General features: G+C 30.5%; 1 protein-coding gene across 1 annotated transcript; it reads left to right on the plus strand.

The window, feature by feature from the left end:
* Window positions 1–4,866: 4,866 nt before the first annotated feature.
* LOC118048978 (probable aquaporin NIP5-1) lies at window positions 4,867–9,006 on the plus strand. The gene is made up of 4 exons (XM_035058827.2): window positions 4,867–5,635; window positions 7,335–7,754; window positions 7,827–7,888; window positions 8,435–9,006. Exons 1-4 carry the CDS (start codon window positions 5,414–5,416, stop codon window positions 8,628–8,630), a joined length of 900 nt encoding a protein of 299 aa, XP_034914718.1. The 5' UTR covers window positions 4,867–5,413; the 3' UTR covers window positions 8,631–9,006.
* Window positions 9,007–14,496: the final 5,490 nt, after the last annotated feature.

The raw sequence follows: 14,496 nt of genomic DNA on the forward strand, positions 1-14,496 counted from the left end.
GATAGTGTTCAAATTGCAGTGAACACTTGATGGAATTATATATACAAGTGTGGAGTAGGGCCACTTGATGAACTATAAGGTTTTTCCTATGATGTGAGAATAATGCTAGTCGACAATTAAAGAGAGGATGAACTATAAGGTTTTTAATGAGTTTCATATTCCTTATGGATAATGTTCAAATTGCAGTGAACACTTGATGGAATTATATATACAAGTGTGGAGTAGGACCACTTCTATGAGATACTAGCAAAATATCTAGAGCACTCAAGAACAACTAGGCGAATGCATGGCCTGTTAAGCGCAAAACCAAGTAAAACAATAAGAGATTGTGAGGGTATAATATGATTGATGAGATACCTAACTTACAATAAGAATATTTGGTTCATAGAAATTAAGAATTTCACCAATAATTCTGTAAGTTAAATCTCATTCTTTATATGATCTGGTTCATAGTCTAAAAGACATCAAGTTAGATGCATTACACTCATTAGATATAAATCCAACAATTGTGTGTGTGTATTCCAAAACTCTTTTGAAATATGTAGGGGATTGTTGTAAATAATAAAGATTATTTCAAAAGTTTTTTTTTATCTAGTGTTTATATACTGAATCTTGAAATGGGTCTGATGACCTCAATAGACACAAAATACGTCGGTTTGACAATTATGCTAGACCAAAAAAAATATGGGTTTGGTGAACATGCCGGATTTAAAATACTTGAGTTTGATTATCTTGTCAAACCCAATGTAATATGGGTTTGGGGAACTTGCTAGTTTGAAAATACTTGGGTTTGGCAAATAAACTTGACCCAAGGCAAACACGGGATTGGAATCGGTGAAAGGCCAAAAACACTTTTCTTGAAATTAATTTTCTAACGGCGACAAAATATTAACAACTCTTTTTTAAACAACTACAATTCTTTAATTCTCCAACAACTCTTTTATTTTTTTAATTGTTGTAATAACTCTTTAATTTTTATTTTATATTTTGTCTAGTTGGTACATATTAGCAATCAATATATACCATGCACTCTTACAAGCAAAGCAGTTTTGAAAAAAACAATGGTATTATTTTTCATGTGTTTACAAAGCTTGTTGATATATATATTTTTAATTTGTCTAATTTTGTCTAATTTATATAATAATGTCTAATTTTCATTTATGGCATGAGATGGTAGATAACCCATATAAGATATGGAGTTACTCATCACCACGCCTAGGTTAAACTGAGACTCCAACTAGTAATGGTGCCTTTGCGTGCACTTGACAATTTCAGCAGATTTAATTATTAATTTTTTGTATTCTAGTGTTTCTGCACAAACAATCAACCATTAATAAAAGAGTTATATCTTCAAGCCAGCATCCACCAACTAAATTCCAAGAGAAAAAAAAAATAAAATTATTTTAAAAAATTAATATAATTGAAATTTGTTAGTATGGTCAACTTGATGAATGAGTGAATTATTTGAACTTAGACCATCGGACTTTGAAGAAACCTAAAATATAATTTTTATATAATTGAAGCTGGTGGTGGAAATAAAATTTATTAGAATTAATTATTGGTTTCTTTTTCTATATAATTAACCCAAAGAATCACCACCAAATAACAATTAATCACCACCTGGCTTACAGTTTTCAAGTTATAATATTTTTAATTAACTCTCATATATTAAAAATAAGTATTAAATACTTTTTTAACCTGAACTAGTCACAAAATCATTACAACGCAAGCTGTATCACATTAAAAAAAAAAAACAAAAAAACAAACAGGGAGGATTTGGCGAAGCAGCAGCCTGTGCTTTATCATGGAGACTTCACAGCACTGGCTTGACGATATTTATACAATAATTCAGAGAACATGGGTAAGAAAGATGTGGTTAACATTGTCCTGCAGCTTCCTTTTCTCTGAAATACTGATCCCAAGTGGAACCATCTTGGCTAGTTGCAAAAAGTTCAATGGTCAACAAATTTCTTTGTCCTCTAGGCAAAAAAAACCTAAAATTGTTGACTGATGATATTTTTTGTTTTTGCCTTGTTTGGCTACAGTAAAAACACTTATTTGTCCTTGTAAAAAATAAAAGATAAGGGTTGCATTTAGGGGTGTTTTTGTTATTTTACATGGGTTTGTTTGTCATTTCCAAGATTATGAGGGGTGTTTTGATATTTTTATGTTGATTTTTTAAATTTTAATTCTGAAAAATTGATGGCGCGTGGATGGTGTTTGCGCCCTTTGAGTGACGCATCTGATGTCGCCTGATGGTCAAATCTAGCTTTTTGTCGTGTCCTTCGAAGCACCACCACATCCTATTTCTCTTAGTATGACACTTGATAGTGGATAATGGATGGTTTGTCGCTAATGGTCGCTTTTTTTTTTTCCTTCTTTTTTCTATTCCAAAGAAAATGCATGCCTACCTTATTTTCTTTTAGTTTTTCAATTTCAGTTCATCTTTTTTTTATTATTTATTTTTTTCCTTAGCCATTTTAGAAATTTTTTTTATATTTTCAATTTTAGTTCTTATTCTTTTGATTTCTGATTTTTTTCCTTGGCTCTTTTGTTAAAGTTTTATTAGTCTTCAATTTTATCTTTCAACCAAAGCTTATGTTGTTTTATTTTTTTTCAATTTAGCCCCCATTCTTTTGATTTTTCTTTTCTTTTCAATTTAATCCTTCAATTAAATTTTTTTATGCCCTCTGATTTATTTTTTACTTTGATTTTTAGCCTCGTTATTTTAATTACAATTTACTGTGTCATTGATTTTTTTTTTTCAATTTCATCATTTAGTGTTTGATTTGTTCGGGATTGAGCTTCGTGATTTTTTCAATTATTATGCTTCCGATCTGATGACATGGGTCACGAATTTAAGAGTTAATCAAACTAGGGATCCTTATTTTCATTATTTTCTTTATAATTTTATCATTCTACAATATTTTGTTTATAAAAAAATTGGTATTGTAGCTATCTTCAATATATTTTCTATCAATATATCTTGGTCTCATGACTTAGACCATGAGTTTTACGTGTTTTTTTTTTATAATGGTTTTTTTTTCTCAATGTTTTGTTTTGTATTTAATTTTAAAAGATTTTTTTTATTTCATACAAATAAACTTTATTTTATAACAAGAATAATTATTTTGAAGTAATACTTCTAATCTCCGACCTTACATAATTTTTTTTTAATTTATTCACTCAATTTTATATTATATGTATTTCAATTTCTATTATTTATCATTGATTTTAATAAATAAATTTGGTACATACAAAAGAGAAGATGATAAATATTATATTACTTGTCATTTTCTTTTTTTATTGCCATTAAAGATTACCGTGAAATCATATTCATAACATGAGTGCACTAACTCGTAAATAATTAAAAGACTAGAACCACCAATTCAAATATATATGGTTTTGTTCTGTTTTTTCATGTAAATTACTGTTTTCATTTTCTTGAGGCTGTAGGTTCCTGGACTTGAATCTCTAAAAGATTACTAGTATAGAGCAATTATTACATGAATTTTTTATATAAAGGCAGAAAAAAATTGGGAAAGTGAAAGGAAAAAAAACAATATTGGAACAACTATCTCTCAGAGTATAGGTTTAAATTCGATCTCAATAGAAAAATAAAATGAAGCATCCAATAACATATCTTTACAGACCAAGAAACTACGAGATTGCTAGACCTAATGGAATGGTAAGTGAGATGCTTTTAAAAAATATTTTTTAATTCAAAATATATAAAAATAATTTTAAATATTATTATATTAAAAAGGGTTTTTTTTTAAAATTAAAATTAAAAAATAAAGTGTAAAGTGCAGGATTATAATAAATTAAGACAAATAGTAGAACAAAAGAAAAACTGAACCTTAATAAAGTTGAGGTACATTCCGGAGTGGTTCTTTGTGGGTCAAATGATGCATTATGCATAATATAAACTATACTCTAAAACTATATTCAATGGCTTAAATTTAATCTTTTAAATTGAAATGTTTTTATAAATATAATATTAATAATCAAAATCACGAGTTTCACTTATATTCTTGTGATTATATTAAATAAAATTAATCATAAAATATTAATAAACCTCTGCAAGCTTTAATCTCAAAAGTTTTCACTTGTAAAAAGTATACCAAGAATTATATTATAAAGTTTCTTTGAATAATTTAAGTTAAAATGATTATTTAAAAATATTTGTGTTTTTTAAATTTTCTTTTATATTCCGGATGCTAGTTAAATTTTATTCATTTTCAAATTGAATTATTTAAAAAAATAGAAAAAAACCCTCCTAGAATAACCTGATTAATAGTTTTAATTTGGTTTCTTCTCCTGAACTCAAAACGAGCCCCTCTCTCTTGCTTTACATGCTTTATATTTGTATCTATCGATCGAGAAATTATTATATTTATGACCAGATGCCTTCACGTACGAAAGTTCATTAAAATAATGGGGTTTTTGTAATTTTGTGGTTTATTATTGAGGAGAAGCTGATTCGTTTTCTTTTTGAATTATTTTGAGCAAAAAGATGCCATTACAAAGCATGATGTGATCGCTACTTCCTCTTTGCATTGACATATGTGGTGTTCTCCATCATGTGTTGCAGAGAGAAGAATTGTTAAAGGATAATTTACAGTTTAATTCTTTAGATTTTAAATTTGTTTTCAGGTTAAATTTTAGAATGATTAAAGATTTATATAATTATTAATTTAAAATTTATAAAATTAATAAAGATTTTTGGACGTTAATGATGATAATAATAAAAAAAACTGTTGAAGGATTATGGGCCGTGCATTTTGACTTCTTCTTGATAAAATATGTATTGTTTTGTTCTTACACTTCGTGGGAGCCTCGAATTGTGTATAAAAAGTCGACATAGCATTGATATTTGGCACGCACATTCACTCACTCTCTTGTCAACCTCCTTGCCTTGATCCCTTGTTGAATCCCGATCTCTTCTTCCCTCTTGTTTCTTCTTCTACTACCTCTTCTTCTTCACCTTCTCTGTATGCTCTGTGTTATAGAGCTTGCTTTGCTGTAGTTTTGAAGCTGGATAGGTCTATTTTCATCGTTCTTCCTTAGCCAGACCTTTATAAAAACATTCAAAGCATGTAGGCTTTTGCATTCCCAGAAAAACCCATCAAAAAAGAAAAAAAAACAGAGAGAGAGAGAGAGAGAAGATTTTCAAGTTTTGTCTATGCATAGAGCTTGCCTCCCTTCTCCTATTCCTTAGAAGAAATTTTATAAAAACCAGTAAAGCATGTAACTGTATTTCTTCTTCATTTCCATCATTACCCAAAAAAACCCAAAAAAAATTAGTTGTAGAGATTTATTATGCTTCCATATTAGGAGATCTATAGAGTTGTTGATCGTCCTAGCAACTTATAATCAAAAACCAAGAGGAAAAAAAGTTTGAAAGAGGAGAATGCCGGAGTCAGAAGCTGGAACGCCGGCGGTGTCGGCACCGAATACGCCGGGGACACCGGGAGGGCCACTTTTTACAGGGCTAAGAGTGGACTCGCTATCCTATTCAGATAGGAAAATAATGCCGAAATGCAAGTGCTTGCCGGTCACTGCTCCAACTTGGGGTCAACCCCACACTTGCTTCCTTGATTTTCCTGCTCCTGATGTTTCTCTTACTCGCAAGGTAATCTCTTCTCCCTATCACTTAAGATTGATTGATATTCCGGTAGTTCAAGCTTTTTAAATTATTTTTTATATCGATGTTTTTTTATGGATTTAATATCTCGATGTCAAAAATACCAAGAACACACTAAATAATCATAATGTTTAATATTCCGGGCGGTGAGAGATTGTATTTTTATCCATAGATTTTGTATTTTGTTTTTACCAAAGGACCCCATTGATTTGATGCAATAAGAGAGTGATGAAAAAGCGTAAGCACGCATCCAATTATCAGCCTCCGACAGGCTAGTAACCACCCAAATTCTAAAGTCTGAGTTTGTGGGCCGTCGGTGAAAAGCCGAGTTGGTGGCCGTAAGTCTGGATGCATGTGATGGCCTGTCTCGTAGGGTTTTTTTTTTTAATTATTATTAGTACCATTCACAAGTCAAATGTTGTTGAATAAATTCTGGGTGTGTATGTATTAATAACACGATGCAAGTATTTTTATAAGAACATATTTACGTTTTCCAGATTCTTTATGATATTTTTTACCTGATCTATTAAAATTATCTAAAAATATTTTTAAAAAACTTCGAATTTAATATTTTTTTCAACTCAAGCATACCCTTAAAGAATTATTAATCATAGCTAAGCTCAAAACTTCAAATTTAATTTAATTTAATTGCATGGGAAATTGTTATGACATTTTTCCGGTGTGGTGCCATGCCATCTTACACCACCCTTTGAAAAATTATGGTGAAATCAGGCCGTAAAATTTCTTCATTTGTCTTCATGACCCCTCGGTGATCAGGTTGCATGGTCGTTTTGGTAAGTTAAAAATGGTTTTCAAATTAAATAATATCAGAAAATTAAACTAAGATGAGGTTGGGGAATTTGTGCTCTAGATCTATTCTGATAATATTTTCTATAGGACCTTAAGTTTGTGGCTGGAAATAAAACAGGTGACATAGGTGAAAAGGATAAATATGAGTGATTTTTGTTGTGACAATTTTCCAAAAAGGCCAAAAAAATTAAAAAAAAAAAATAAATGGAATTAATATATAGTCCTGGAAGTTGAAAATATAGTTGAGGACCAGAGAATATAACAAAATAAATTATAATTTTGAAATCATCCGACCTGCTGAATAGAGTATGGTTTGGAGTAAGATCATCATGTGCTAGCTAAAAGATAAGATTTTGATTGGTTAATATTAAAAATTTAAAAAAATAAATAAATAATTTTAATATATTTTTAAGTGAAAAATATAATGATGAACTACAACTGACTTTTAATATTATAAATAGCGAATTTATGTGTAGTTAAATTATTCAACCTCCCTTTTGTTTTCTCAAATTATTTTAAATGATTCATGATAATCAGTCCTGTTATATTCATTCCAAATGAATTTTTCTAATAATATCAACAATTGATGATTGATTCCAAGTGGGTATCAAGCGTTTAATTAATATACCAGTAAATAGTTGAGGCATTATTAAAGAAATTAATTAGGATTGAAATGAAAGAATAAAATAGTGCACATAAAGTAATGATTAACAACACATCATTGATTCCAACAGTATTTGTAGATTATTTGAAGATTAAGAATTGATTACAATTAATCTTAGCAAGCATTGTTTAAGTATGTGTTCTTGAGTTTTAGAAAGTTAGAGATTTTTAAGTTCATCATTGCATTGCAAACATCGATCTTGGTTCAATGCAGCTCGGAGCAGAATTTGTGGGAACCTTCATCCTGATATTTGCAGCAACAGCAGGACCAATAGTGAACCAGAAGTATAATAATGCAGAAACATTGATCGGAAATGCAGCTTGCGCAGGGCTAGCAGTGATGATCATAATCCTATCAACGGGGCACATTTCTGGAGCCCATTTGAACCCGTCGCTCACCATCGCCTTCGCAGCTCTCCGCCACTTCCCTTGGGTGCAAGTTCCTGCCTACATCGCAGCACAAGTCTCAGCCTCCATCTGTGCTTCTTTTGCTCTTAAAGGAGTCTTCCATCCCTTCATGTCTGGTGGCGTTACTGTTCCATCTGTGAGCACCGGCCAAGCTTTTGCTCTCGAGTTCCTCATCACTTTCAATCTCCTGTTTGTTGTCACCGCCGTCGCCACGGACACTCGTGCTGTAAGCATTTTACCCTGAGTTACAGCTCATCGGCATCTATGGCAGCTTACAGGTTATCTCTTTAATGGACAGGTGGGAGAGCTGGCAGGGATAGCAGTTGGAGCTACGGTTATGCTGAACATTCTTGTTGCAGGGTGGGTAAACTCTAATCGATCTTTCTTTCTTAATTTAATCATTCATTGATTTGTTTTTGTAGTTTTTAGATAATTTGTATTAGGGTATGTATACCTTGAATATTTCTTCATTTTCTTTTTAAATGACATGAGTTTTTAAATTATATCCCCTCATGTGTTCTTAAAACACTTTTTATACCTATTTTTGTTTTGAAAATATCTAATTAATTGACAGATTATTTGCAGTGGCAAATTGTAATCTTGCTAATAATGCAGGGGCCACCCTTCAATAATATAACAGGAAAGAGCCTCAGCAGGCATCCTTTTCCTGTTGTATCGTTTTCCATCATCTACCCATTAGTCCATCTCTCACACAATAATAGATCAAAGAGAAGTTTTGCACATAGTATAGTTATTAGATACAGCTGGTCTAGATGTACATGAATCTTCAAATTAGCTAAACTAAACAATATTTTTTTAATAAAAATTTAGTGATTTTGCTATAGCAATGCTTTGGTGAAGGAAGATATAGATCATCAGTAATTATACTCTTTTTGACGTGGGCAGGCCATCAAGTGGTGGTTCAATGAATCCAGTGAGGACTTTGGGACCAGCAGTAGCAGCAGGAACCTACAAGGAAATTTGGATTTATCTCGTGGCACCTACACTAGGAGCCCTAGTTGGTGCTGCCACCTACACGGCTGTGAAGCTCCGGGAGGAAGAGGCTGATCCACCCCGTCAAGTCAGGAGCTTCCGACGTTAGGTGAGATTATGCAAGATATTGTATGTGGGGTTCTGCTACTACTGATGGTGTGGGACAGCATTATACATTGCACTGTTAATATCTTCGACAGTTTGTGAAGAATAAAAAGGTAATGTGACTCAAAGTCCACGGCCTACAGTGTGGTTGAATTATGTGGTGCACTTCGGGCGGTGAGTATCATCTCTCCGGTCATCATATATATATATACATATATATAGATGCAGTATTGTGCTTGATGTAGAACTTATTTTGTGAGATCTGATTTCCTGGGCGAGAAAGATATCTCACAATAATCTGTCTTTGTCATTTCTCGTGATAATTGTTATGTGTAATACCCAAAACATATATGAAATGAACATGCGAAGATTGTAATTTATTTTGTGAGGTATGTGATTGTTGTTATTTTTTAAAGTATTTTTTTATTTTTTAAAAATTATTTTTAAAATCAATGTATTAAAACAATTTAAAATATATATAAAAAATTAATTTTTAATTTAAAAATATAAGTTGATATACATTTCCAAACACTATAATCATCTTTGCTTATTGCTGAGAGCACTGTGCCTTATTCATTTCTGCCCATGTCTGGTTATTAATAAGGACGTGCGATTGGATCATCTTAAGAAAATGGACAAATGGTGTGGAGCAAAATGTTAAAAGGTGTGATATCCATAGATTATTAGGTATTCACTAATAAAAAATAATATAAATTATATTTTTATATTTATCTTAAATTATGAGATGATATTTTTATATTTATCTTAAATTATGAGATGATCTTTAACATGGTATCAAGAGAATTAATAATTAAATAGTTACCAAATCTCACCATTTTCATTTATGTGACCATTTTCATTTATGTGATAAAAATTAAACACAAATGTATAATATGGATCTGTGCAAGTTTCAAACTTAAATAACTTTCACTTGAGGGGATGTGTTAGAAAATAATATAAATCATATCCTGAAATATCACCTAACATTTTAATTTATTAGGTTGAGATGATACCATTAAAAAAATTTAGCTACGGGGTGTTTATTTTAGATAAATGTTTTTCTTGATTTTTTAAAAATATTTTTATAGTGTATCTTGATCGAATTAACATATTGTTTTATGCCTTCGTAACTCTTCCTCATCGATCAATTATAGATCAATTTTATATTTATTGAATGGTATTTAATACATTTATAATTTCAGATTTTTATGGTAATTGTTTTAGGAGACATATCAGATTCAAAATATCAATCAAGATTTAATTTTAAATGAGATGATAGTTTCTCATTTCAAAACTATAAAATCAAATATGGCATAAAATGATATACTTATTAGAGTGCTCTCTTATGTATAGAAATATGAGCAAATATGGCGTCGTATAATTTATTATGTATACCATATTCTCTTATATGATAGAGCACAAAGCTGGAAGCAAGTGAGCACAAGAACGAAGTACTTTACTCGTGTGCATGCATGCAAGGAAAGTCCCATCCCACTACATACTAGTTGAGTGTTCTAATCTACATGGGTGAGGTTCAGTATAGCTGGTCTTGATTTCTTTATGTATATAAAGAAAATATATATGATTTAGTGATTTCATTATGCTTAAAACATAAAAAAGAAAATTCTATCCTTTATTAATTTAAAAATAATTAATAGGCCTGGTTAAAAAAAAAATACTTACCTCTAGTAAAATATAGTGAAATATGTGTAAGGTGTATCATGGTTCTCCCTTTTACGCACGTGCGTGAGAGAGAAAGAGAGGCGCCATCGTATTAAAATAAAATTGTGTATAAATATTTAAATATTTAAATTTAATTATTTTTAAAGAATTAGTTGATAAATTATCTATACATTGAAAGAAAATTAAAATTAACAAAATATAAAGTAAATTTTCATTAATTCTGTTGATAGAGATGGATGGAATGATCTAGTTGATAAACGGATAAAATATAAAAGAGCTAATTGATAAATAAACAAACTTTTAGAAAACAATTTTTATATAAAACTCATATACTTCAAAAAGATAAAATGAAAGAGGTTGACAGAATGATCTTATTGATAAATAGTGTCAATTGATTAATAACAAATCTTGATAATTTTTTTTTTATAAAACTCGTATACTTCAAAAAGATTAAATGAAATTAAAACTTTTTTTTTTCTCCCTAATAGTTAGAGGTATGTATTCTATAGTCAATTTGTTTGCTAAAAATAAATTTAAATGGATAAATTTATTGTTGTTTTTTAGGAATGTTTAAAAAGACCGAACAACCGAAAAACCGAAGAAAAATTAATGGAAAAAAATCAAACCAAGATGAAAAACTGATTTTTAAAACCATAAAATCTTGTCGATTAAGTTCAGTTTTAAAACTGAAACCGATAAACCGAACCAAGCCAACTGAAAAACAAGAGGGATATAAATATTGCAATTAACTTAACCCTAACAATAACATAATTGATGACACAAAAAGTCGTTGCCCTCCACTCTCCATCTCTAAACTCAAAAGCTAAGCCATCCACCCACAGTCCTGAACAAAAACTCACATCTCCATGACTTTTCTTTTTATTTCTACGCAACATCTCCATCTCTTCTGTGCAAGCCGAACAAAAACCCACATCTCCATCTCCTTGGCTTTTCTCTTTGTTTTTATGCAAGTTGTTGGGAAAATCTAGTTTGTCTTCATGTTAAATAGATAACTTCTGTAGCAAAAATTGATGATAATTTTAAATGTGCAACTTTAAATTGGTGGCCTAGTAAGAAGTGTGATTACAATCGGTGCCCACGAAAGAAGGTCGGCCTCCTCAATCTAGTTTGTCCTTTTTTTTTGTTTTGTAAATTTATTTACCAACAAATATTTTTATTAATCGGGATACTAAAATTTTTTAGGCTTTGCTATATTTACAGGATTTGAACAACAAGATTCTGGTTAAACCAAAAAACCCATTTATGATAGGATTAGATTTTCCCGTTTTATGGCAAAAAAATCAAATTTCACCGAACCGAAACATTTCGTTTGGTTTTTATAGTCAAAACCAAACTGTGAACAGCCTATTGCTTTTATACTAATTTAGTGTTATTTGGCCTTTTTTGGGGCTGAATGCCCTCTAGTTTTGCTAATTTTAATTTTGTTTTGTAATGTTCATGTTGTTTTGTAATGCACTCATGTTTTGTAATATAGTCTCTAATTTATTAAAAAAAAAAAAAAAACAAAGAATCGACAGAAGCTCTACGTCAATTAAGACTTTTTTATGGGTTTGATGCTTATGGAATAGATTTCTGGTGGGGGAGGCCAAATTAAGAATGTGTAACTATTTCTATGGCCAAGAGTGTTATAACTTTTTACCCTTTTTTTATATATTTTTTTAAAAATTATGTCTTTTCAATAATTTTAGCTATCTTAATCATTTTATTATTTTTATTTAATTTTTATGTGTCGAAACATCTTGAAAATCATAAAAAATATAAAAATACAAAAAAAAAATTAAAGAAATACAAAAAACCAAGGATGATTTTGAAATAAATTGTTAAATATGAAGGAATATATTGATTTAATTAGGGATACAATCTTAAAGTATAAATGAGGTTAAGGGATTTTGGGAAATTAAGGACTAAATTGAAATTGAAAAAATTAATTAATTCAATTTAGAGTTTAAATTGAAATTGTTTTCAAAATTAAACATCTTAATTGAATGAAATTAAAAAACTCAAAAGATAAACAAGTATTAAAAAGAAAAAACATTTCAAGGACCAATTACCTATTTGCATAATTTCATTTCGGTCCTATGGTTTTAATCCAATCAATTCAGTGCAATTTAACACATTTAGTCTAATTAAACCCCAAAATCCAGCAATTAATTTTAGATCTTTTATTGCAATCACAAGCAATTAAACCAGAGATTACAATCTTCTAAATTATAGCTCTTTAAACCCATTTATTCTATTATAAATCTTCAGCAATCCCAAGATTCTAGCTTCAAATTCCCTCAATCAAGCCCAAATTGATTTCTTCAGATCAATCCCCTAAGATCAACCAAGCACCCTCCCTTCGAGCCTCGCTAGCCGTGAACCAAAACACTTGATTTCCAATAGCTACACTCAGACGGAGCATTCATCAACACAGAACCTCTCAAAAACCCGCAGACACCTTTTTCACTTAACCCGCACCGGCCTTCTCTCCAGCCTCGCGGCAGGAAACCACCATCTAATTGCAGGTTATAAATGGCAAGTGAAGACACGCGGGCGCAATTTCAAGTTGGTCAAATAGCTAGCGCGCGGGTTGCACGCGTGCCACATGGACTAGACGTATTTTCCGGTGATTTCTGGTGTTTTCCACCTTGGATGCTAATTTCAAACCCTGAATAAATATTTTTATTATTTGTGTGTTTAAATTTATTGTATATTGATTTTTTTTTTTACATTGTAAAAATCTTAATACTTTTTTAGAGATATTCTCTAAAAAAATATAAATAATAATAATAATAATATAAAAAAAACCAACAAAAATAAATGGACTGAAAGCTTAAATCTTATTAAAATCCATGGAGCTAATAGTTGGGTTCAAAACCCAACTCGCATCATCAATTATGTTCAAAGCTTTATTTTTACCATTTTTATGGTCTAATAACCATTTTAGAAACAACTTAGGTGACATATCTCCTTTTAAAAGGATCGATATTATTGGAATCTACAGCAGACTATCAATATATAAAAAGAAAACATGAAACCTTCTAAGATTGCAGAGAACACCAAGCCTGCAGAAGAATCAATGTCCACAAAAGACTAAAAGACTGGCCATTTAGTTTTCTTTATATAAATGCAATTGTAGTTACAAAGTTAGTTAAGAAAGTTAGATAGAATATGTGTATATATATATATGTATTCATGTACTCTGGGAACAGTAAGAGAAATAAAAAAAGTAAATGTTGCATGCAGTTTTTCTAGACATATAGTTCTTCTCCTTTCTCATAAAGAATTCATTCTCTTCTTCTTTCTTTACCTCTGCATTATTCAACATTTCTTGTGCGACAATTCTACATGGTATCAGAGCAATATTTCTAAAAATTCAAAATTTTCCTTCATCATCATCAGAAAGTTTCAAGATCTTTGTAGTTTTTTTTTTTTTAAAAAAAAACCTTTCTTCCATCATCTTCTTGATTCCTTCAAAAACTTCAAAAATGTTTGATCATCTTGAAAAAAATGCTTCTACAACACATAAAGATTCATTCAATACCACTACTCTAAATCTTTTTGATGATTCTTCTAGCTGCACCCTTCTGATAACCCTGGCACACTTCTGGTTTTTGAAATTTTCACTGGTGAAAATTATATTGCATGGAGTAGATCTATGATAATTGCCTTAACAATGAAAAACAAGATTGCCTTCATTGATGGTTCTTTAGTTCAACCAATCAATCACTTCGTGTGGCATGGCTAAGATCAAATAATCTGGTTTTGTCATGGCTGATGAATTCAATTGCCAAAGATATTCGCAGCAACCTTCTTTACTTTACAACAGCATTCGACATTTGGGAAGAATTAAGAGTTAGATATCTCAGAAGTGATGGACCAAGGGTCTTTAGTTTGGAGAAATCTTTAAGTTCTATTTCTCATAACTCAAAATTTCTCACTGAATATTTCAGTGAATTCAAGGCTTTATGGGATGAATACATTAGTTATCGTCCAATCCTAAACTGCAAATATGGAAATCTTGATTCATGCTTATGCAATATTCTAAAGCAACAATCAGATTATGTTATGAATTTTTTTGTAGGACTTCATGATTCTTACTCAGCCGTCAGAAGCCAATTATTACTTCAAACTCCTTTGCCATCTATGGGCAGATTTTTTCCCCTGCTTTTGCAAGAAGAAAG

Source organism: Populus alba, chromosome 1 (assembly GCF_005239225.2).
Source record: "Populus alba chromosome 1, ASM523922v2, whole genome shotgun sequence".
In the NCBI taxonomy this organism is placed as follows: Eukaryota; Viridiplantae; Streptophyta; class Magnoliopsida; order Malpighiales; family Salicaceae; genus Populus; species Populus alba.